This window comes from Onychostruthus taczanowskii, unplaced genomic scaffold, assembly GCF_017590055.1.
Source record: "Onychostruthus taczanowskii isolate IOZ18803 unplaced genomic scaffold, ASM1759005v1 scaffold88, whole genome shotgun sequence".
NCBI lineage: Eukaryota > Metazoa > Chordata > Aves > Passeriformes > Passeridae > Onychostruthus > Onychostruthus taczanowskii.
Window position 1 is genome coordinate 734,100 of NW_024506773.1, and position 25,813 is coordinate 759,912.

General features: G+C 38.4%; 1 protein-coding gene across 2 annotated transcripts in view; it reads right to left on the reverse strand.

Annotated features, from left to right (window-relative positions):
* TPK1 (thiamin pyrophosphokinase 1) overlaps window positions 1–25,813 on the reverse strand; it is a 304,971-nt gene that overhangs the window by 39,341 nt on the left and 239,817 nt on the right. For both annotated transcript variants that reach the window (XM_041425230.1, XM_041425229.1), the window contains one exon: window positions 24,506–24,617. In XM_041425230.1, the coding sequence (XP_041281164.1) occupies window positions 24,506–24,617 (112 nt within the window). The remainder of the gene's footprint in view (window positions 1–24,505; window positions 24,618–25,813) is intronic.

The window sequence follows — 25,813 nt, forward strand, 5'->3', positions numbered from 1 at the left end:
GCTCAGTGCTACCACAGAGAAGGCGCTGGGGCAGTGCCAAGCACTGTGACTCCCTGGAAATGCAGGGCTGGGTCAGCAGTGCCCATCCCCTGCAGGTGCAGAGCAGGCTGAGGGCTAGAGGAGCAGCTTTTAGGCTGTCGAGATTGATGGTCTGCTCAGTTTTACTGCCTGCTGACCCCATGGGCTTAATATTCTCTCTTCTAAAATTGCATACCCAAATCCCAATCCCTAGAGCTTGCAAGAGCCTTTCAGGAACACTACTCTTAAATCGGATGAGAACTGAAGCATTTTAAAGTCATTGTATAAATACTTGTGTAAAAACAGTGAACAGAAGAACACTTTCCTGTATGCCTACAGCCCAAACTACAACTTAAAATATCTACTGGCAATTTTTTTTTTCTCCCAGAATATAAATTATACATTGGAATTGGAAGCACGGCCCATGCAAACACTGCAGTTTAAATGAAGAACAAGTTAGCTGAGGTTTGATTACAAGGTCTTAAAGAGTTTCACTTCAAAAGGCAAAGAAGCTTGTAAATTTAGCAAGACAAACTGAGAAAAAAAATACCTAAGACCAGTTTTGTGAAACCAATGGAGTAGGTATACTTCAAAAACTGACCCACAACTACTGCATTTTCTCTCCAAGTATTCCAACTTGCCTAAAAATCAGCAATTTCCGTTATACATACTAAGAAAACCTGCAAGATCAAAATATCATAAGTACAGAAATGCAAGTTAAGAGTGATCCAGTTCTGTGCAGGAGGGATTTACAGGCTATTAACATAATAACCACCGTTACAAGCTATTAACCTAACCATCTCATCAGCTTACCACATTCAGTTTAATTACCAATGCAATAGCAGCCATTGCCTTCAGACTTCATTATGCTGGGCACTGTGCAAAGAAAAACTACACAATTGTCCCAGTCCTGAAAAAAAACTACCAATGTAAGGAACAGAGACAATGAGATGCTGGGAAAAGAAAGAAACCAACAAAGAGTGCAGCCTTCTGCCACAGTTACACAGCACATCCAGGAAGGACCCAGGCAAGAATAACAGTGGCACCATCAGCTGTGTAAAGAAACATTTACCAATAGATCTCCCAGCACTTGAAGGATGGCCAGGGACATCACTACTGTTTCTGAACTGGAGAAAATGAAGCACAGAGAAGTATGCTTGTAGTTGCCCTGGGTAACCCAGCACAACAAGAGAAAATGCCCATCTAGTGATTTGTACCTCAGTTCCCCATCTGCTGGACTAAGATGCTTCTAATCTAAAACATAATTGAAAACTGTATTGGAGTATAATATAGAAAGGTCTTTTTCTTAAGAGGTCAACTCCAGGGAGAATATTGGAACAACCACCCAGACTACAGGCAGTGGACACTCATGACAACAGATACTCATGTTGACATCAGCTCATAAAAACTGCAGAATTTAATGATTGTTTATCTTGCTAAACACTTTGTACATAATGAAGTCTGTCTACCCCACTTCATAACTGTGAAATGTATGGGGATAACACAGTGTTGTAGACAGCACTACTTCAAACTGAAGGATCCTTCATAACTCATAATTATCAGAGCTTTCCCTCAGGCGGCACAACCACCCAGCAATTCCCAAGCCTTCAGCTGGCTAAATCTGGCAATAATTTCTTTCTCCTGCTTTAGACTGTAGATCTGTGACACAAATTAATTGTTAATATCATTAACTAAGGAAATTATACCGTTGAATATGTGTACATGAAACTCTGTGTGCAGTGGCAAATCATAACAAACCCAGATGAAAAGGAAAAGATGTTGGTTTAAAATCAAAGCGGAACAAAAATGTCAGGCTGACTTTATATATGAAAAAATTTTCTTCAACACAGCCTAATCCAGATACTGTTTTTTTGTTTGTTTGTTTGTTTGTTTTGTTGTGTTTTTTTTTATGTAGCTGTAAGAAGGAAAAAAAAATAGATTTAGATAACTTAAAAAGGATTTCCTGGGTTTAAAAATATTTTGCCACAAATGTGAACCCAAGTTAAAATTAACATCTACGCAACACAAATGAAAGTATACCTGTCTACTACTCAGCCATCCTGTCTGACATCTCTGCCTTTCTCCCTTACACACAGTGATAAAGGTTTTAGATTCTCCAGTTAACTGAGGATGTGGTCTAATTTCAGAAGTGATTAACAGTTCATCTTCAAAATAGCTAATAAACCAGCTGTGATATCAGCCTTTATGGGGTTCTCTCTTGCTCCCCAGTCTCCATTCCTGCTGAATACTGAGGCTGTGCAATGGTTTGCTTATTTTTTCTGCAATACTTCCTCTTGAAAAACAACATTCTATAATGAGGAAATATAGACTACTGAGACTTATCACAAGACTTTTAACAATCTTCCCACTACTTAGGCTGCCCTGAGTACCACTGTACTGCATAGTGTGAATTTATGCTAATACTGCTACTGAGGTTGGCTGTAAGTTTCTTAAGCACTTCTGATTTATGCCTCCTGCTTCTGAAGGAAAGTAAAACAAACGAGGTTAAGGAAAGACCTGGTATTTACTTAACATTCAAACTTATTTAAATACATGTTTTGGGTTTTAGGCAAACAACAACCTTAAGTGTTTATTCTAGGAGGTGGAAAATCTTATGAAAACAAGAAGAAACTAATTTTATGTGAATGTAAAATTAAAATGGAATGCTAACATGCATTCTGGATCTCTGAATTACTAGTTTTTTTCTCAAAACTGCTTAAAACAGCAGCAATGCTACAATGTACTTGGAGTTTATTCTCATCCTAGGATTTCAGTGCGCTTTTCTAAATGCTAATTAATTAAACTTCAAAAGGCTCCTGTGAGATACAGTAGGTAAGTATTATTGTACCTATTAAGCACATATAAACCAGAGTTATGATGTTTAATTATATTCAGAGGTGTTTCTTTTTAAATTGATTTTCCTCTATAAAAGAAGATGCTGATGGTCTATTACTTTTAGGACAGGTTTTTATGAGTTTAGTTTTTAATAGGCAACATTTCACTGCACCTATGTCTGCACATGCATGTATTAATTTAGAATTTAAAAATACACAGCCAACCAAGAGCTGGTAACATTCTATACAATTGGTTTGAGAGATAAGGCTTAAACCAGAACTAGGAATAGTTATGGGAAAAGGCACACTGATCTCACCAGAAGCCTCTTTTCCCCTTGTTTGTAATTTTGTAACTTCCCAACCAAATTCAAAGGTAACAACACCACCTCCCGTCCACATAATCTAGGCAGTCCTGACGCAGCTAGAGTATTTCCCCAGGGAAATATTGTTCTAACCTCTAAAGATTGACTACAATAATGGAAACACAAAACTTCTGAGAAGTGTTTGTGTTTATCCTGTTTTAATGTTCTGTTATTCAAATAAATCATCCACTGTTTCTTCCAGCATTCTCACATCAGGAGCATTCAGGATGGGTTGTGTCTGGGGTGGATGTTGCATGTTGCATGTTATTATGTTATAAGCAGCCAAGGACAAAGCACTCAGGCAGGATTACCTGCTGCTGCTGCCCAGGAACTCACTTTGAAGGGACACACAACCAGTGCTGAACAAAACCTGATACCACCTCAGCCCACGTGCTCCAAAGTGAAATTATGCACTGCAGAAAGCAGTACCTTCTCATCAGTTTTCAATTTAGTTTGATGTTCAGTTTTGTTGAGTATCACCTGCTGGCTCCCAAGTCTGCATTCTATTTAAGTTCCAGAAGGACAGAATATATTTAGTAATTATCTAATTGTAATAACCAATTGCTAAGCCTTTCAGGAGCAGATGGAATAATAAATATGTATGTGTTCCAAAACTAAAACACGCAAGGCAATACAATTCTACTAATAATTAAGTTTGCTTTGATACAATATGTCATCCAATAGTATCAGACAACATGCATCAGGAGGATTTGATTTCTTGCATTTGGTTGTTCAAGAAGCAATTCTCTGTGGAGCAGAATCTGTTTTGCTTTGCCTCTGAGCCTCTGGAGTATCCATGTAATTATCACTGTGACTGTCATTCCCAGCCAGATTAGTGACAGTGGAGACTAAAGTGTCATCTGCAGGTTATGGCAAGAGGTGTCTATTTGAATCAGCCTCTAGCAGCTCTAGTGAACCTTGATACAAGAAGGCAGACGGCCTAAAATACTAAGTACCATAATTTAATGCATTTTTCTTTCCAAGACAAAACACTGCGTTTCCAAGAAATGGGATGATTTTTCATTTTCTGAAGCAACACAATCAGCAGCTTGGAAATTTCCTGCTAGTACAGTACGTTAGCTGAGCCCCTGATTAGGAGGCAGGAACTTCCACATCATCTCTTCCCATCAATTTCTTTTCAATTCATCACATGGGAAAAAATCACTTTTTTTCAGGTCACTCATTGCATAGCAATTTTCCAGCAGGGGCAACTTGATTCCTGAAATCCAAGACTTTTCACTATCCTGCTGAGCAGAGCACTGCCTTTATTTCCCACAAAGGATCTCCTAACTTTCTGTAAGGGGGTCATGAGATTGAACCATTCATGTTAGCTTTGTAACTTGCAAGTCACAGGCCATTTCTCTTCCAAGATAAGATTGTACCTAAATGGTGGCTAGACAGAGAAATTTAGGCTACAGAAGCATAAAGAACAGGCAAATATGTGATGAGAATGGTGTTATTCATGCAACTCAAAGTAACACTGCAAAAAGGCAGTTACCTCAGAAGCACCACTTTTGGACTAGAGACTGGATCTGCTCAAGGTCAGTCACCACTCTATTTCTCACCTGGGACTTGTGGTAGAATCACCATCTCTGGAAGTATTAAAAAAATGAGCAGATTTGTGGCCCTTTGTGATACAGTTCAGTTGACACGGTGGTATTCATTCAAAGGCTGGACTTGATGATCTTGGGCGTCTCTTCCTGCCTGAATGAGTCTATGATTCTGTGATGAGGTATTTACCCTCAGGGACTCAGCTTTGGGAAATAAACTTTCTGCCGGAATTAGATGTTGCAAACAGGGAAAAAAAAAAAAAAAGCATTATCTACAAAAACAAAATTTAACATTAATTACTTGAAAGTATGGTACTCTAAATATAATCACCTTGATAAACTGAATCCACTACTCTGTAACTCCCATGTTACCTATATATATATATATACACACATATATGTCTCCATCCACAAGAGACTATCTGGGTTTCTTTTCCTTTTGTTTTTCCTTGTAGAGAATAGACTGTGCATATTCCAGACTGAAGGGGGGAAAAAAAGGCAGAACTCATATCCATAATACTTCTCTTCTGTATACAGGAAAAAATCACAACCCTTTGCTGGATATTACTTCAATTAATTTCTACATTAGCTCAGTAATGCTTTAGTCAAAGCATCTGAATGAAAAATCAGACTGAAGAGAGAGGATTCTCTTTTGCATGGTGATGGTTACATTTATCTATGTGAAGGATATCATCCACCTGGCGTTCCCCGGAGACAAGGTGCTAAAAAAAACAGGCTCCTTTAGAAAGATGTGAAAAATTACACACTTTGCTTTGTATAGCATAATTCAATTACCTTTCTAAATTTGAAGGTGAAATATTTTATAGATATAGATGTAAATTAGGACGGAAGTTCAAGACAAACAGGATCTTGAAATTTTGATTATAACACAGCAGGCTAACAATCACAATGACCAATCAAGTTGCAAATTAGGACATCAGATGACCCCCCCGCAAAAAGTGGCATTTCCTTCAGAATAAAATAAAACCTGTCAATACTGGATATTGTTAGTAAAATGTGCAAAGATGTTTCACTCACCCTCCTTTCCCATTACCCTGTATATAAATGTTATGTAGTAACATAAAAGCCACAAAGTTATAATGGCAGTGATAAGAATTCTGGAACCTTATGCTCCTGCCAGCTGCTACTGTATCTCCAGCTAAAGAAAGAGACATTACAGTCTTCAGAAAGCACCATCAAGTGGCTATTATACTGTAGTTTTACCTTTCAAGTCAGCGATGCAACATGCCAAGAAGGTATTGATGGAACTTCCAAACTGCAGTTTCAGTCCTAAAACTGATTCACATAAAAACCAGAACTCTAAAAACAACATGGGCTAGTCAAAAGCCTAGTTCCTGGCTATATTCTGCCCAAAAGCATTCCCTTTGAGCCAGCAGAGATTATATTCATCAGAGAAGATACAAATGGGATGAATTTGAAGAGAATTAAAAGTAATTTAATTCTTTCTTAAAGAGGGTTTAAGGAAAGCAGTTTACACCTGTCAGGCGAGATGCTATGCAAGCACTTATGGTCAGCAACCACAGCTTAACAAGAGCATTTAATGAAAAAGCAGTAGACAACTGCTTTCAGTTAGATGAACCACTACTCTTACAGCTCCAGACCTTAAGCACTCTTGTAGCTTCATACTCTGTGATGCGTGCATTTACTTACAAGCCTCTGGCAGGGAAGCAACAACTGCACCAGTTTAAAAAAAGCCCAACCAAACAAAATCAACTAAAGCAACCCAAATACTTTCCCTTCTTAAAGAGTCTGAACATTCAGGAGAGTTATGAAGGGAAGTAATCTTGTTCTGTGCTTGAGAATCCAGCTTCCATAAACACACTTCCACTGGTGCCTGCAGATCTACAATACCACCTTTAGAAACCCCAACTAGAAAGCAGATTTTCAAGTAAAGGAGAAAAGTCCTACTCTGAAACCTTTGTAGCCAAAGCCCATTAAAATACCGAGGCAGACTCTCAATTGCCAACTGAGTTTGACAATTTAGCAAGCAATCGAAGGCTGTATTTTACAGCTGCACTAGCAGAAAGAGCCTAGAGATGGTAAAAACATATAGCAGGTTAGATGTTTTCAGCAGAGATAAACACATATCATTGCCATAGGACAGGCAGTACATTGTACAAGGGAATGCTCTCTGATGAAGGGCATATAATTCTAGTCCTCTCTCTAAGAAAGGATAATTTCAATTTAAAAACTAGGTCCCTAATCTGGATAGAGGACAAAACAGCTTGAAGAGAAGCCCAAATGGAAAAACATATTTGTGCTCTCAGAAGGACTGTACAGTACAAAAGCAGCCATTGTTGTCATCCCAAGGATTTATTTTGCTAGGACACTGACACAGGACCCTCAGGCAAGGGTCCATAAGAGCTATTTAGAAAGAACTTAAAAGACCAGGCAATATGGAGCAGTATTTTTCTTAGCACACCCTTCCTCAAAAACCTGCAGCTTAGGGATTTCTTGAAGTGGAGACTATATGACTGTTTGCTGTGGTTCACAGTATTCTATGGCAATGCTTGCCAAAGCCCAGCTGAGCCTTGTGTAGCAGAGTATGGCTGGGCATCACACAGCATGCCTCCTTGAAGGAGCACAGACTTGAATCAAATGAGTCATGGACCTAAATTTCCCTCTAGGAATCCCCAACCCTAGATAATTTCTGTTCTTGGGTAATGAGTTATCTCAAAGGCTACCTGAGAACATGCTGGTGCTCTCACCCTGATAGCTAATGGTTAAAGTACTGTTGAAATGGAGACCAAATACTATGCTTGGCTTTTCAGAAAACCAATTTGAGCTCAATTTTTATACCTAGACACCCTCTTTATGTTCAGGGATGGACATGCACAAAATGAACAACAGCTAACCATATATTCTAAGAGAAAGGCAGAGTTCCTAAATATAATTTTCTTAGATACACTTTGAAAATATTGACTATATGCAATAATATCACAAATATGTAACCCTCCCAAATATAAAAGAATTAATTCATTTGTTATAATTTATTTCTATCATGATAAGAAAATAATCCCAAAACCCAGGATACTCAGATTCCTACCTTATGATTAGCTTCACTTACAATTTTGGATGAGAAAAATGCTCTGCACCTCAGTTTCCTCAATCAAGAGATTGGGAATGGAGCAGTTTCTCACAAAGAAATGCTTTCCACACAAGGCAGTGCACTCACTATTGGTAAAGTGCCTGTAGAGGTGGCTGGTGGCAGGTGCTATGTAAGTGCAATGAATTACTTATGTTTCTCCACTTCCTCCTCTGCAAAGGAGGAAAATTGTCATTCCTCCTTTTATGAGCAAATGCAGCTGGGAGCTAAATACTCTGGTGACTCCAACTGACTGATTTGGTAGTGTTTATGCAAGTAAGCAGCAAGAGGCACTAAATCAGAGCATAAACAAATCTTAGGCTAAATGTGCAGATGAAAACCTAATACATACTAAAAACTGTATGTTCCTGAAATTAGTATTCAGTTGGTAAAGATCTAAATTTTATTTTCCTGTTTAATTTTCAAATAATTTCCGTACTAAAGTATAACTGCAGACTGCATGGGGAAAAAATACTGTAATGGTTATTTTCCCCAAATTTAGAAACCATCTGTTTTGAAGTTCTGTTTGGCTAAGCAAATTACAGGACTCACAGACCAGCTAAGTAGTTAAACACATAAAGAATACCTTTTCTTCAGCTCAGGAGAAAAATGTCTTTAGCTGAGCTGTTTTGCATGGCACCTCCAATTTATCCCCTTTCAGTTCTCTCTGACATCTGTGTCGTGGCTCTAGGGTAACGATCACATGGGGTGCTCCACAAAGGTTAACACAGACAACAGGCTGGCAGCATTTCATGTGTAAGGAAACAGGACTACCATTTCCCTTGCATCTAAAAGGTCAACAAAACACAATCTAATTCCTTTCTTTTGTACAAGCCCAAGGGCAGGTACATGACAGAAAAGATGGCAAGTTCATTGTTAGTCCTACAACACCACAGGAAAAGTAACAGACAGATTTCAGCCCTGCCAGTGAAGTGAACAGAGCAGGGAGTAGAGCCTGCTCATGATCTGAGCCTTTTCTTTGGTAATATCCTGCTTATTTTTTTTTCCTCAATGAATGGAATAATTTATGTAGAATGAAGACTTACCCTGTAATTTATTTACCACAAGTTACTTTTTGCATTGCATGATACACAAAAAGCTGATATTAAACTCAAGCTGCTACAATAAAATTCCCTTTCAATTAATGTAACTAAAAAATGTTGTTACTATGATTAATAATTAGCAAATGGCAGGTGACAAGCCAAATAGAATTATAGCACCATTAAGAGTCCACAAACCTCTTATCCCACACTGTTTTTCTAGAGACATGCATATTTGTCTCCTTGTACCCATCAACTTCCAGTGATCCAAACACACTTGTTCTGTCCCAAATGGCTCCTTCAACATGGGTGTAACACAGCCACTCCATGGCTGTCAAATAATGCATCACAAATGTCTCATCAATCCACAGGAGACAGGACACTGGAAAGTTGTGCAAGAAGGCAGAAGCCAAGGGAAGCAATAGAAAAATGAAGAGAAGTGGCACCTCCTCTTCTTTTGAGCAGGGGATCAGGGGGGTCTTCCACACCAAAAGCCATCATTCAGCAGTGCTCAGCCTCCCCATCTCTGCTTTTAGGCTCTCTCCTGTAAACCTTGTACCCAGCTCTGGACATCAGCTGGCAGACGTTTGGTGCTCAGCCTGATGATACCAATGGCAAAGGGCACCAGTTGCTCAGGTAACAACTCTGTATTGGCCCTACAATATTGGCCCTCCATACTCTTAAAAGCACTACAGCTTGAATCCATATTTCATACATCATCAATTTTCCTCCAGACTCCCTCCTTACTGAGTAAAAAGTGTTTACAACAGTATATAATGATAAACATATAAAGCCATCATCAATCATTTATCAGTTACAATTACTATTTGCATCTGTTTATCTAATCACAGTCTGCAGTAACTGCTGCACTTAAGCAGTTCAAAACTGCTTTAAAGATGGAAATGTTGAGGATAACTACTACATAATTAACTTCACATTTTGTAGCATTTTTCTGCTAACTCATATTTCTATCCCTTTTCACTTTTAATGTATATTAAATAAAGAGGAATTATTATTTACATACAACCCCATTCACCTACACAGTCACATGTGCTGACTGTGACAGTGCAGGTGACAAATGGCAGACTACTCTCATAAACTCTATTTAACGTGCAACTTCAGCTGTCTCAGACACTCAGACTCCCAGTACATTTCTGCTGCTACTTTAAATTCACTGAATTACACATGTAACTATATAAGAAGACAAAGACCTTTCTCTTGTTCCCTCTCCGTCTTCACCTGTGCAAGATCATCCACCAAAAAATTATTTTGTGTCAGCCCTGGATGTCAGAATCCATTCTCAACCCTCCCTTCCTTCTTCTGTTTTCCAAACCCACTAATTTGGAGGTGGCAAAAAAGTGGGTCCTGAGCTAGTAACAGGTTAAAGATCAGATAACTTGCCATGTTCAGGAGCCAAAAGAGGACAGACAACAGTTTTTTCTGCAGTGACCACAATAATTTAATTTGCTATGTTACATAAATAATGGATTCCTGAGAGTGGAAGATGTAGTACTTCGGTGTTCTTTCACTTCTTCTGCCTTTAAAAATAAATCCAGTTTTCTGTGTCAAAATTAACATTTATCTGAAGATCACTCTGAAGACTTTTGGGGGTTTAATCCAACTCTTCTTGCACTGTCACCAGTGAACCATGCAAACACACAACCACTGCTTAACAGTTTTCTCTACAGCATGTGCTTAGGTAATGATATGGGAAGACGCACTGCCCTTGACCCCCACATTTAAATTGACTCTAAACAGAGAGGACAGTTGACAAGGTGCCTTAACATACTTCATGTTCACACAACATGATCACAGATGGACTTTTTTCTCCCTGGCCCCTTTCCTCCTTTTTCCACTTCTGCCTGCCTGTCAGACTGCTGTGGTAGGTCATGTTATTGCCATGAAGGTTGGCTGCAGATGCAGCATTTCTAGAAATAGCTGCATTTTTAAAAAAACCCCCCCCCCCCCCCACCCCCCCCCAGCAATATAGGCTTCTGAGAGACAGTTGTGTGGCTATTGTTGCTGAAGCCTGGCCCATGGATATTGCTGATTACAGCCAAAAGAGATGAGAGCACAAACCTCTCTCACCCTCATCCTCCACTGCTGCCAGTATCTGACAAAAACTCCCCCTACACTCTCTAGCCATTAATGTCAACTGGACTGTGACCAAAAAAAAAGACAAAAACAAAGAAACAACCCAACCAAAATCCCCCATGTAATGTAAGAAGTACAGGTTACATAGCCTGCTCTGTAGATGGCACTGTATGTTAAATAATGATTTTCTCCATTTTTCACAGTACCATTTCTGAAACTAATAATCCAGATGCAGTCTCTTACACTCACAGAATATATATTTATTTTAGATCAGGAATAATTCCATAGTAATAGCTTTCAACTGTAACTCCAGAAGTCACCTCCCATTTGCAATTATGTTTATTCCTGTAATATGTGACTACCAGGAAGGACAGAGACCCTGTGTAGTCCCTGCCCCAAAGAGTTAACAAGATAAATAGTAGGACAAGTGAGGCAGTGTACTAGTGAGACCTAATGATGTATTCCAGCCACACTCTTGGATCCCCAGCCTGGTGTGCTACCCACTGAGTCAGCAAGTGGTGCTGTGCCATGACAACAATATAAGTTTTTGGGTTGATTTGTTTTTTTGCTTGTGGGTTTGTTAGTTTTTTAAAAGAGACTGTCTTCATTATTTTTAACTTTTAAAGAATTTGTTGAAACTGGCATGAGAGCAGAGCGAACACAAAATTGGCAGAGAAACTCAGGAAGCATGGGTACAAAACCCAGACTGACAAACATCTAAGGAATCATTACTCTGGGAAGTTAGAGAATGGCATAAACTGGAAAGAATGAATCTCTCAACAGTCAGTAAAATTCTTTTGAGATTCTGTCAGCTAGGACACTAAAGTAATAATGGTATTAAAAGGAACACAGCTAATTTACAAATTCACTGACAACGTTTTCTTGAAGTATTTGGGATGTAAAATTAATTGCCAGCAGCAGAGCTCTCAAAAATCCAAGACAAGTCTTAAATGGTCCAGAACTATGCTAATATAAACACATAGGCTAACAAAAGGCAGCAGCAAAAACAAAGTGGCACACACAAGCTCTGAATAACCAACCAACCTTCCTATTGTACACTGCAAATGAGCAGTATAAATCTCTATAGAAGCTCACAACAGAAAGCTGTCTTTCAGGATGTTGCCAGCATTTCTTGATTTACACTCGCCAAAGGAAGAGTTTTCTGGCTTTTGGAACATTAAAAGTAAACACAACTACACTTCATATTTAAAAAAAAAAAAAAAAAAAAACAAAAAAAAAAACCAGGAACAATATTTCAACACAATTATTCTAGTACAAAAAGATTATGTCATAGCATTTCACATGTTCTAGTCCATAATGTGATGGGGAAAGCATTCCCTGCTCCTTAGCAAGGGCCTTGTATTGGCTGCATATGTGATTTTAATGTGGATTGAAAATATTGCTTCACATATGGCAGAGAAAGATACAAAAGTGTGGCAAATTTGTATAATGGTTAAAAAAAAAATTTTAAAAAAATCTCATATCCTCTGTAGTTGATTTATGCCATTCTGAGTGTTTTGTTCTCATACAACTATACCAGACAAGTACCATATTCTAACATTTTTGGCTATTTGTGAAAAGTTTATGATTGTTTAACGATCCTGGTAGCTGTCCAGAAACTCATTTCTCCAAAATTCTCATATAAAAAATTTTCTTGATACATGGACTTGACAGCTGTACTGGTAGGAAACCACAACTGCTGAATTACAGGTAAAGAAACCAGATGTAAGAAATATTTCAGTCATTTGTCTTTCCATGTCTTCATACTTTTCCCAGGCATTCAACAGTAAAATCAGGAAGAATTTGCGTAAATTACTACAGTCAAACATCAATACATAAAAAATGAGCAGAACTAAAAAAGGGAGTTTTATAGCATTGTTGAGTAAGAAGAGAGATTAGAATAGGTACAAGTCCAGGCAGCTAACCCTGGAACTTGAGATTAAAGTCAGTACCATCTTATTTTACATACAGAAAAGCCTTTCAGACATTTTTGAACTTCCACTTCAGAGTCTGACTTGTAGTAAGTACTTCTGCATATTTAACTCTACCCACTGAATAATCCCTTTATATTCAATGGAACTAGTAACAAGTATAAAAATGCATGAATGCCTAAATCTTCTGATGAATTCAGGGTTTACGTAACTCTAGTAAGGAAGGGACAGAGGCACTTCCAGATTAAAATATTAATATTAAAGTCAGTGTGCAATTCTCCCACTAATTCCACAAGGTTGGTATTAAGCTCTAAGATTTTCATAAAACATGAATTCTTCAACATATACTGGATACACAGCCTAAAGAACTGTGTTTACAAGGTGTGTTTACAAGGGTTTTAGAATGATTACTCAGGGATAAATTTGGAAAACGTACTTTATTTGTGCTGGTCAAAACTATTCATCAATTTGTCAGGTCAAATGAAGCTCATCTTGTTAAAACCTCTTAAATCATATAATGAATTGCTTCCACGCCAGACACATTTGACCCAGCTTACATGTGATTTAGATCACATTTTTAAAATTAAAGCTTTTCTATTATGGAACAAAAGAATGAAGTAATAGGAAGAAAGCATGGAATAATTAATTATTCTTCGAGTGGAAAAGAAATGTGAAATAAATGGATAATTAACTGCGCCTAAGTTTCAACTGACTAGACCCAACAGAATATCTACTATATCAAATAATTATTATTAAACAATGACTGGAAATGTAACACCTGTTAAAAACAAGAATGTCAATATTTAAGCTATCATCATCCAGTTTCAAAATGCACAAAAGTAATAGCCTGATGAATGCTGATTCATTCATATCACAACTTTTAAGTCTATATTGAACTTTTGAAAGCATAATCCAGATTCATGAAATCAAAACTTCCTATATTTGTGTAATTTCTCTTTTTAATTTGCTTTTTTTCCCGGCTTGTTTTTATAAGCAAAACAAACGCTATCTCTCCAATTCTGCTTTAAGTCAAGAAGCAAGCTCCTGATAAGTGTTCACGAAGCTGATTAGAAAATTGCCTTATAAACAGCATCATTAAGTGGCCTGTCAATCAGCAGTGATACAGTGGTATTGCTGGTGCCTCAGTAAATTACAGTTATGCCCCACGCTTTGGAAACCTAAACGTACAGTTCTGAGATTTCTTATTAGCAATTTGATTATAAATCAAATTGCTGTGTTATAATCCTTAACAGCTTGAGAATGTGTTTATCACATACCATATCTGCAGAATACAGAAAGAAAAAAAAAAAATTTAAAAATTAAAAAAAATTAAAAATTAAAAATTAAAAAAATTGGAAGAGAGTTTCTTAAGATGCTGTTATAAAGGAATCCCCAAAATTGAACTGAAAGCTCATAGAAGAGGAGCCTTTTTTCAGGTTTTTCAGGAGCAATGCCATAGGAAAGCTATACATATTGTAGGCTCTCTTGACATTCATTCCACCTCCATTTATTTGTATTTACTGTTTGGTTTATGACATGTATGACCACTTAAAATATACAAAAAATATTTGGAATTTTTTTAAGGATTTAATTTTTTTTTCATATTGAATACAAGGAAAAGCCTCAAAATGTAAATAACAGGAAACTCTGCTGCCACATGCTGACCTAAAGTTCTATAGATACAATGGCACACACTACATATGCTTTACTTGTCAATTGTATATGAACCCACATTCACATGGAAATAATACACATGGAAGACAACTCTTAAGAAATGCTAAGGCTGCAAAATCATGGACTTGAGAGCAAGGGGATGCCAGAATTAATGTTTGCCTGTGCAATTTTAATGCAGTTCCTTCACCCTTTAATTACACAGCCCCATTAACCAAGCAGGCCAGATTCATTTTGGCAAATAGTATTCTCTTAACTGACACCCTCTGAGTCCCAATTAATCCTAGTGCTCTTATGCCTTATTTACTGTATAAACTGCATTGAATGCATGCATGCTGAATTCCTCAAGGGTTTGTGTTTCTTATTATGATAGAATTGATAATACCATTGGCACATGTGAAACTGTTCAAGAGCAATGACACAGACATATTAACATCTTATGTAAGATCTTAAAGATGATACTACAGCTTTCATTTTGGGGTATCCTGTGCTTTACAGAAGCAAGGCAGAGCTCTCAGGAATGTTAGGGTGCTGAAAATGCAGCTTGAGTGCTAAGAGAAATGAATAGCTAACTTGCAAGTGGATAAAGTACCTGCAGAGAGTAAACACTCCAGACAACTGCCTGAACCACAAGAAAATCAGCAGTGCTTCACCTTATTCCTTCCAGGTGTCTCCATTCCTGCAGGGGGAAAAGCTGATGTTGTACATATCTACACTAGATTCATTCCTAGAGAACACACCTGGGACACTGAGTGATGCCAGTGTGTCAAATCTGTAAGTACCATGACATCCAAACACTAATTAATTTTATTTCTCTGTTTTTGGTTTTTCCTTAGTTTCAGTCTTGAATTTATATCCATAGGAGTGCAAGTTGTTTTCAAATCAATGATGTCTAATGCCATCTTTTGCTGTTGGATCAATACCCAGGCAGATCCTAGGGACACTTGGATGCATCACTTGAGCTTACCAGTTTGTGGACAGTAGAAGTAGGTTATAATGCCTGGACAGCAGTGGAAAATGAGAGAGATCAAACAACAGAGATATAACAAGACAGAAATTTTTGTCTCAATTCAGTGCTTTGAAATGGAAGATGTCACCAGTCTACTTAAAACACCCCCATTCTCATTTTCTCAATCTCTGTATTAATGTCTTTGTGTATTTTGACATTATCTGCCTTTTCTCCAAAACGTTTGTAATTCTGAATGCAGTCTCAGATTGCTATTCTGCCACCTTCTCTTTTTTCTTCATCTTGACTTGGCTTGACTCCCCCCTGCCATATGAATTTACTGCCCCAAAGAAGTCACAGCTGCTTCTACGGCAAGGCATGGAATCATCTATCAAAAATTTGTATTTCCCAACTCACCTGAAAACAACAACTTTGCTTAGTAATGTGTAATTGGTATGCATGTCTAAAATTAATAGTTCCAGAGCACACTCACTATAGTCAGTTGTTAATGGCTTATTAATTACACGTCGGGATGCCATGAACAACTTACAGCCAAAACGTAAGTTTTTACAACACACAACAAAAGTCAGTGATGACATCCACCAGACTTTCATCCTCTGTGGAACTTGATATAACATCAGGAAAGAAACACCTTTTCCACAAACATCTAGAGCCAAAAACTGGGAAAGAGTAGTGCCCCCTCAGATACAAGATGCAAAATGTTTACAAAGGGAACAGTGAATGAAGAATTGAGACACTGTGGAAGAGATATCCAGGACTGTTTGCCATTAGGGTACAGGAATAGATCACTGCAGAGAAAATAATTTCCTTCAGTGTCATATTTTTGGGAAGAAGAGATCAATCACATATGCTAGTATGTACTAAAAATGTAAACAGAACTAAAAGGTCTGCAAACAAATTGCAAAGGAGGAGTCAATGCTTACCTACTTGAACAATACCCCAAAAATCTAAATAGCAAACATTCATTAACTGAGTCACCACAGTTAAACACATTTAATTTTTTAATTCTGGAATACTCTAGCCAGATGTGATTGATTTGTCCTCCTACTGGTCCTTGCCCTTTTGTGATTCTGCAGACATTGGGAACTGGCAATAACTCACCACATGCCTCAGAGAGCTTTTTTGTTTTTGGAAATCTCCAGGCAGCATGACATTTACATTTATTATGGCTGGTTCTAGGCATTTAAGGATGAAAACAATTAAAGTATATTTGCAAGGGATGTGACAAACAGGCATTTGTACTCTGGCCAATTTTTCACTGACTTTCATTGAAGTACACCATTACGTTCCAGCTTAGACTCTGCTGCTGTCTAAAAAAGATAATTTCTCAGTATCCATGTGGGCAGGTTGACTGATGAGAATGCTTTTAGGGTTAAATGTCATCAGTGTAAACTATGAGGTCTCTTTCTTGGACAAATTCAGCCCCCACACTCGCTGACGACAATTCAGAGTCAGTGCTGAAATCCATAGAGAGAATTTGGACCCCCACCAATCCAAAAGGTAGCTTTCTGGCTCTCTGCAGATCTCTTGCTCAGAAAGGTGTTTTGACTTTACAACAGGCATCCTTCAGTAGCAGCAGGTTGCTTTTGATTTTCATGTGACTTTTTGTACTCTCACCAATCTACAGCCACCAGAGTGATGAGGATTATCTGCTCCAATGCTGGGCTTAAGTAGAGCACCTACCTCTTCATAGCTCTGGGTTAGATTTCCATTACTAGAACCTGATTGAAGGGACTGAAGTAACAGAGGGGATGCAAGGGAAAGAACAGCATTTTGCTCTCTTCACAACCCTCTCCCCTCTACATTAATAATGAAATTAGTTTCCATAGTTGCAATGTGCCACAACAAGTAACTGCATATACATAATGTTCTGGCCGGGGGAGGTGAAGTGAGTTAACTGGGAACAGCCTGGGCTGCAGTGACCATGCACAGGTGGAGTTTGCAGTCCTGAGATGTATAGGTCAGGCAAGGAGTAAAGTTAAGCTCTGAAGTTTAGGAAGGTAAAATTCCAGCTCTTCAGAGCGATAGTCAGTGGGATCCCTTGTGAAACTGCCCTCACAGGTGAGGAGAGTAGAGCTGGCAGATCTTTAGGGAAGTCTTCCATAGAGCACAAGAACTGGCAATCCCCAGGAGCAAGAAATCAGGCAGGGAAGACAAGAGATGGGCATGGCTGAGCAGGGAAGTGCTGGTCAAATTAAAGGGAAAGAATCAAATGCACAGGCAGTGGAAACAAGGACAGGAAATCTGGGAAGAGTATAGAGATTAAATAAAGCTGAGGAAGGCCAAGGGAAGCTGAACCTGGCAAGGGATGCAAGGAATAACAGAAAGGGCTTCCACAGGTCTGTTAACCAGAAAAGAAAGGTCAAAGAAGGTGCACCCACCCCTGATAAACAGTGGTGGAACACTGGTAACAATGGATGAGAAGAAGGCTGAGGTACTCAACACCTCTTTTGCCTCAGTCTTTGTGTCAACCTCTCTTCTCACTTCTCTTGAGTGGATGGACAGCAGGATGAGGACTGGGAGACAAAGTACTTCCCATTGTAAGTAAGGCCAGATTCATGACTATCTAAGGAAACTGAATGTACATAAGTCTACAGGACCTGAAGAGATACATCCCAGAGTCCTGAGGGAATTGGCTGATGTAGTTGCCAAATCACTTTCCATGATATTTGAAGAGTTCTGGTAGTCAGGCGAAGTCCCAGGTGACTGAAAAAAGTGAAACATTGTACCTCTCTTAGAAATGTAGGAAGTAGGACCCTGGGAACTACTGACCTGTCAGCCTCACTTCTGTGCCTGGGAAGATCATGGAACAGATCCTCCTAGAAGCTCTGCTGAGGCACATGGAGGACAGAGAGGTGATTTGATACAGGCAGAATGGCTCCATCAAGTGCAAGTCCTGTCTGAGCAATCCAGTGACCTTCTATGATGGGTTGACAACACCAGTGGAGAAGGCTCCTCCGGGAAGTGGTCAAAGCTACAGACGTCATTTATCTGGACTTCTGTAAAATGTCTTGGACATAGTTCTCCACAACATCCTTCTCTCCAAACTGAATAGGGAAGGATTTGATGGGTAGACTGTTAGGTGGATAAGGAATTGGTATATGGTCACGTTCAGAAGGTGGTGGTCAGTGACTCAGAGTCCCAATGGACATCAGTGACAAGAGGTGTCACTTAGGGATCCCTATTGGAACCTTTGCTATTTAATGTCTTCATTAATGATGTAGATGAAAGGACTAAGTGCATCCTCTGCAAATTTAAAGATGACACCAAACTGAGTGCTGCAGTTGACATAGCTAAGTAATGGGAAGCCATTCAGAGGGACCTGAATTATAGCCTTCCAGTAGAAGCCTATAAGAAAGATGAAGAGAAACTTTTTTCAGGGTCATGCAGTTCAAAAATTACTTGGACAACACTCTCAGGCACGGTGTGATTCTATGGGCTGTCCTTCACAGGGCCAGGAACAGGATTTGATGATCCTGATGGGTCCATTCCAACTCAAGACATTCTATTATGATTCTAAATGTCTTCAGTTTACTTCAGGATGGTATTATTCAGGTTTTGGAGAGTCATCTACTCTGTGTACAGCTGTGCTGGAGTCTCTCTGGGATTTTTTAATTCTACTCCTTCCTGGCAATTATTGGCTATTACTGCTGCATAGAAGGATCATATATACATTCTCTATCTCCCATTAAAGATGTCTTTCCAGCTGAGCTAAACTTACCACTGGAAGTGCTTTGAGCTAGTTCAGAACTAAGGTACTCATAGGAATCTTTCTGTAAGTGGAGTCCCACAGCAGTAATGTTGCCCCAACAGTGTGATCTAGAAAAGCATATCTGTCTATCACCTGAAAGCAGCCTTTCCAAACTGAACGCTACCTTGCTAAAGAGGAGCTGGATCTGAATCTCTCTCCCACTAATTCCTAACGTTTATTGAACTATGTGGAAAAGAACTGCATGTGTGACCTCAAATCCCCATTTCAAGCCTTTTCACAAAGTCTGACTGAGTCAGACTTTGTGAAAGCTTCAAGCTGCTGTTCAGCCAGAAATGCGAATACATGTTTAGAAGCCTAGCACAACTGAGCTCTGTGTTCATCAGTCATTTAATGTACACCAAATGGTCTTTGTGGCTCAAAATCATTTTATATAATGCTAAGCAAGGCCCTCGTTGTTTTTGCTGACTTGCAGTAAGCCAGTGGGATGCCAGGCTGCCACCATGGGAACATCTGCTTCATTGGAAAAGTATTTCAGCAGGCCATGCCTTGAAATAAATGATATGACCCTGCAAGGCTGACAGCAGCACTCCTGTGGGCAAACAGCTTGCCAAAGGTCAAAGCCACCCAATTCTTTGGGACCAGCAACATCATTTCTGTCCTCTCCACCCTTACACAGAGTCTTAGAGTTGCAATGGATAAGTGAAAAAAACCATCACTGATAATACATCTTCTGCCAGTAAAGAACAAGAGAAGAGAGGGAAAGAGAGGAAAGCTGAGGAGAATGGGAATCCAGCTGTGAAGCTATTTACTCTGCCACTGAAAACAAAGCTATTCCCAGAAGCACCACTTAGTTTGCCTCACTCAGAACTGGGGTAGCAAAATGTGTATATAAACTATTTCAGTTATGAAACAGGTTAGAAAGTGCTTATACAAACAGCCTCACTAGCACAGATACCTGTCCATTCTAATTTACAATCTTTCCCAGAACAGTCTCTGACCCTCTTTTTTTTTTTTTTTTTTTTTAAGAAGTTACTAATTTTCTTTCATTTTTTAGACTATGAATTCTCCTAAAACACAAACCACAACTGCTTCTGTAAACTTTTTGCTCCATTCACAATGCAACATCAATAAAACCCCCATGAAGTAAAACAGTACAAACACTTTAATTTTACTAACAATGTAAACAGCATCAAAAAGACTTGGGATCCTGTTCATCTACCTGTGACATTAGTAGTCAGTGGATGCTCTGTTGCTACAGTTAGAGAAAGGTCTTGCTCCCATGGTTATCGCTATTGCCTTTTGAAGTGAAATGACAGTTGCACTCTTTTGAACGGCAGCATTTTACAGCAATTTAACTTCCTGCCTAAAGAAGGCAAACTGGCATGAAAATTATCTGGAAAGCACAACCACATATACACCGAGTTTAGACAGATGGATCTATATAGATATATATACACACACACATACATACACATGCATATATGCTGGTATTTTCAGTACAGACATCACATACAACATATCAAAGGTCATAGGGAGGAAGAATAAATTATTTGGCAAGTTTATTTTCTAAAGTAATTTCACAGAAAAGGAACCATTTCCTAAAAAGCCTACTGTTACCCTCCAACCTCTTCTTTGATGAGCACTGCAGCTGATTTCTACCTTCATTTTTATTTACCTTCCATGAAAGCACCACTGAGGACCTAATGAAGAATGCTGGGTAGTTCTGGCATTATTGGATTTTTTGTTATTTATTTATTAGACATAAGAGTTGTTATCAGCAAGCAGTCAGGTGAGTCAAATCAGACAAAGCATTATCTGATTCCTGTGCTGTAAATCAGATTTTAATAGAGAAAAGATCAGTATCCCTTTGGGAATGGAAAGAATATGTTTATAATGTGTACTGAGTATGTGCTACACAATAGCAAGTACAAATAAAAATATTTTTTCTAATCAATTTTCCACTTTCTTCTCCAAGTTCTTTCACCCATAAGATGAGAACTAAAATAAATGAAAATTCTTTTTGTGACAAGTGCTAGAAAATAACAAAGATAAGCACTCATAAAGGCACGCATACATGCTGCATTCTCAAACAGACATAAAAAAATACTGAATTCTGTAATATTAAAAGACATCATTGTTTCTCTGCTGGCAGAATAACTTACAAATGTCAGGTTTATCTAATTCAGACATCGAAATGAGACCTTTGGTAGCTTATTCTTGACCTCAATACAGCTTTTGTCCTAGGTATTTATCTTTGTCTTTTTCTAATCAGAGCCTATGAAGTATCATGACAGCACCTGTACACTGGACACAGATAACATTTGACTACCTCTTGAAGGTTTTACAAATTTTAATTGGCAGAGTAATCTAGATATGCTCAGGCAGAAATTCGTGTTAAACATCAAAAACCTTGATACAAAGCCAGCTCTTTCTTGTACTGCAGTGTTATTTGAATTTTGATTTGCTGGAAATTACTGCTCACAAAAATGAGGGCTCACCTACCACCTAATGCATCACTGTTTGAACTAAAATTCTGAAATTAGTTTACTGCCCAGATACATAAACATACTGAGAGCTCAAAAATTACTTTTTAAAACCCAACTTGTTAGGTCACATCCAATTAATTCCATAACAAACTGGAGGAATAGGCCTTTCATGTGACGCTCTGCTTAAAAATTCCATTCCTTTTATGATTTACACATGAAAATGAATTTATAACCACAAAAAAAATTATTCACTGAGGTTTACAATATATTTACACAAAGGTTTGCAAAGGTGTATGCTCAGATTGCTGTTAATGAATGAACAGGTAAAGCTCTGCCATTGCCAGCCATTAGCAGCAAGGCTGACATCCATATCACACTTCAGTTTCCATTCCTATTATTCTATTTCCCTCACTTGATCGTCTGCTTCTCCATCCCAATTTACAGGAGGATTAATATTTTTTTGAAGTAAGTGCAAAACTAGAGGCAGCATAAAAGTGCAGTAAGACAATGGAAGTTAGTATCAAACTTTAACTATCAGAATGTAGATCCTATTTATTAGGGAAAAAATCCAACCAAGACACAACTAACCACATGCTGAATTGGAGATATTGGTTTCCCTCTTGGGAAATGTAATTGAACTTCAATTTTTTAATCAGTGTCTGAACAACAACCTAATTCAATGGTTATTCTGCATTTGGATCAGTGAAAAGGTTAGCTCTAGTCACTTGGGCAAGAGAACCGTTTCAGGTGGTAATGACCTTGATGTCTGAGATAGATTGAGCCAATTCAAGGAAGACCAGATCATTTTTTGGTTTTACACATATTTGTGATTAATATGGAAAAATAAATGAAAGAACTACAACCTGGGAGAAACATGAGTATTGAGACTGAAAACAGCCTGTAACAGGATGTAATATATACATCATAAACAAAAACACTGTAAAGGTCTGCTCTCTTTCCTCCTGGAGAGATGTCTTAAGATGAAACAAGCAGGAAACAGTCACATAAATACTTTTTTGTCCCCCAGAAAAAGAAAAAAAAAAGAAAAAAGAAATTAAGAGTATTAAAATCCCTGTAGGTCCATATCTAGTTATGGCCAAAATTTAAGAAACTGATCTCTTAACCCAACCTTAGAGAGAAAAAATATTTGCTGCCGTTTCATCTCCCCCCTGCATCCCCCTCCAGCTGGCACAGCTGACTTGCAATCCCTTTCTCTTTAGCAGATCAGGCAACCACAATTCAGTAGTAACAAAGAAACAGACCAGACAGACCATGTTTAAAATTACCAACTTCCTAATGAGCACTTTGTAAATCTGATTACATTTATGGAATTAAACTGAAAAAAATTCTGTTGTACCTGAAAAATGGCTCTTTCAACTAAAAAAATCAGAAGAAAGGGCTGCAATCTCATTGCATCTACAACATTTTGATCCATACAGTAGCCTTTTGCAATACAACACAGGATTCAGAGATGCTTCCTTCATTAACATGAGGTTGGTTTGAGCTTCTTGGACCTAATTCTGAAGGACAGAACATTTTCTGAGAAATTAGCACCTCAGTGCAATGGGTCACAGAAGTTGCTGCTGGACAACAGGAGACGAGCAGATGAAAATTCAGTATTGTATATGTCAACTGTATATATACATACAAATGAAAATATCTATTTTTCAAATTAAGGGAATGTCTTTCGTGCAATATATTCAGCTCTTCCAATCCAGTTTAAAAGGACAGAAATATTGCTAGCCAGACAGCTGTTCATCTGGCAATTCTCCCACAATCCAAAACTAATGCCATATTTATATATTTTATCATTAATGAGCTACTAATGCCTACCACCACCTTAACTGCACGTGCTCAAGCTCTCAGTGGAACCAGCAGATGTTCTGCTGGCTGCATGGTGGGTCACTCACATTAATTCTTAGCCAGTGAAGGTGCTGCACTGCAAACTGTGAGGACAGCATGCCCTTTATGTATGGAATGGCTCTAAAGCCTGGACATGTCAATCAGACTGAGACTAGAGCCTCTTAATTACTGCTTTGCTCCCACGTAAGTTTTAATGAATCTTCATTGAAAATATCCCATTACTTTCCTGTGTAAATACATCCCAAATGACTCAGTGTGGGAGGAAGAGGCAGGAGGACGAAAGTTGTTTCGATTTTTTGGGTTATAAAACCTCCTTTCTCTACAGATAAATGTCCCTGGTTCTAGATCAAATGGCATCTTTTCCACTTTAAAGTAAGAAAAAGGATCTATTCACTCAGGGTTGAGAAACAGACAATATACATGAAGCTGTTGAGGCGAAGTGAGGTAGCTTTGATAATCTGTATCACGTTAGTATTTGTCTGTTGTAACTTTATGGCTTATAAACAGGAGTTTAGACACTCCTGGCTTCTTTTCCCTGGAGGGCAATGTATCAAGATGGCAATGTATCATGACACCAGCAAATGTTCTGCTTGAAGAGCACAATGACTCCCAAATGGAAAATGTGTTTCTGCCTGTGAGATCTCTGCCTGTGAGATCTCAGGTTTAAACATATTTCTCTTGCCTTTTTTTTTTTTTTTTTTTTTTTTTTTTTGTTAAAAACCCCTCATTTCTAGGAAAAAAAACGGCCTGGCAGGGATTCAATGCCATGCTTCACCTTCAAACTTGTAAGGCCCTTCATCACTGGTGAAGCTGCTCTAAGTGTAGGGTCAGGACTACACCAAACCCACTGTCCCAGAGGCATGTCACTTACTGAGGTTCCACTTAAGGCCTGTCGTGGTCACACTCTCGCAGGGGTTCCCGATGGGGATGAGGCCACACCAGGAGCCCTCCAGTCCCGTGTCCACATGCAGCTTGTGCTTGCCCTGCAAGACAGAAGTGTTTCTGCAGTCAGTGCCTGCTCAAATGGCATTTGATCACAGACCTTGCAAAAAAAAGAGGAGGTACTTGGAGACAGCTCCAGAATGTCCCCCAAGGGCTCATGAATAATTGGTTGCAGTAGGAAGTCAGGGCACTGATGTTTACAGAGGGAGGAGAGATGTGTGCTTAGGTTCCAGACCTTAGGGCTTTCAAAAGTTTGTTTCTAGGTTTTCCTAAGCAGAATGTAGCTTTTCTCATTCTTCCCTGTCATTATTTGAATAGACTTGATTTGAATAGATTTGAATAGATTTGAATGACAGAAGGGCTTCTGTCAAACCTAGGTTTTTTAATCCTGTGAAAAGAAGGCATCCTTATCCATTCATATGTTTTTTCCTCATCTAAACAGCTGTGTTTCACTTCCTAAACAGTGCTAGTCAAAGCACCACTGAAGCACTTCAATTATTTTGACAACATCTGTAAAATTTCATGTACTTCTCCAGGCATGTACTCTACCCAGAAGGAGGAATACATGCAGAAATTTAACTAGGTGCTAGAGAAATTAACCTAAATATTTAGAGTAACCTGCTTACACCAAATAATGAAAAAAACAAAATTAAAACATTTTTTTACATCCAAGATAAATTAATCTAGTAACTAAAATATTCATGGGATGCAGGAGAAGCAACAGCTATTAATGATGATATGTTTGTGAAAAATCTCTTAATTAGCACATACAGCTCCTTTGTGAACATCCCATGAACAGTTACAAGGAAGAGTAGATAGTGGAAATCTTTAACAGAATGAAAAGTGCTGAGTGTTACAGTTCTCGCACAATCTGTATTCTAAGAAACTAAGAACGTGTTTATGGAAACTAGCTACAAGAAAGCAGCAAATGAAAAGTAGTGACAAGATCAGTGGAGAAATCATCCTCTGGTCTCTTCTACACAGATAATTTATTCCTTCAAATAAACCTGGGCTTCCAGGGAGAAGCGTCTTTGAAATAGAGGATTTTTTTGCATTTTATTTTATTCTCTTGTGGATGCAGGCAAGCAAAACTCTTGAGCATGTCTTTTACACACAAATTCTTAATCACTATAAATAAAATCAGATAGGCCTATTTATAAATATATAGCCTCTGAAGCCCTATGAGTATTCAGTGAACACTTTGTTAAGCAAGAAACCAAGGTTTTATATCAAAAGA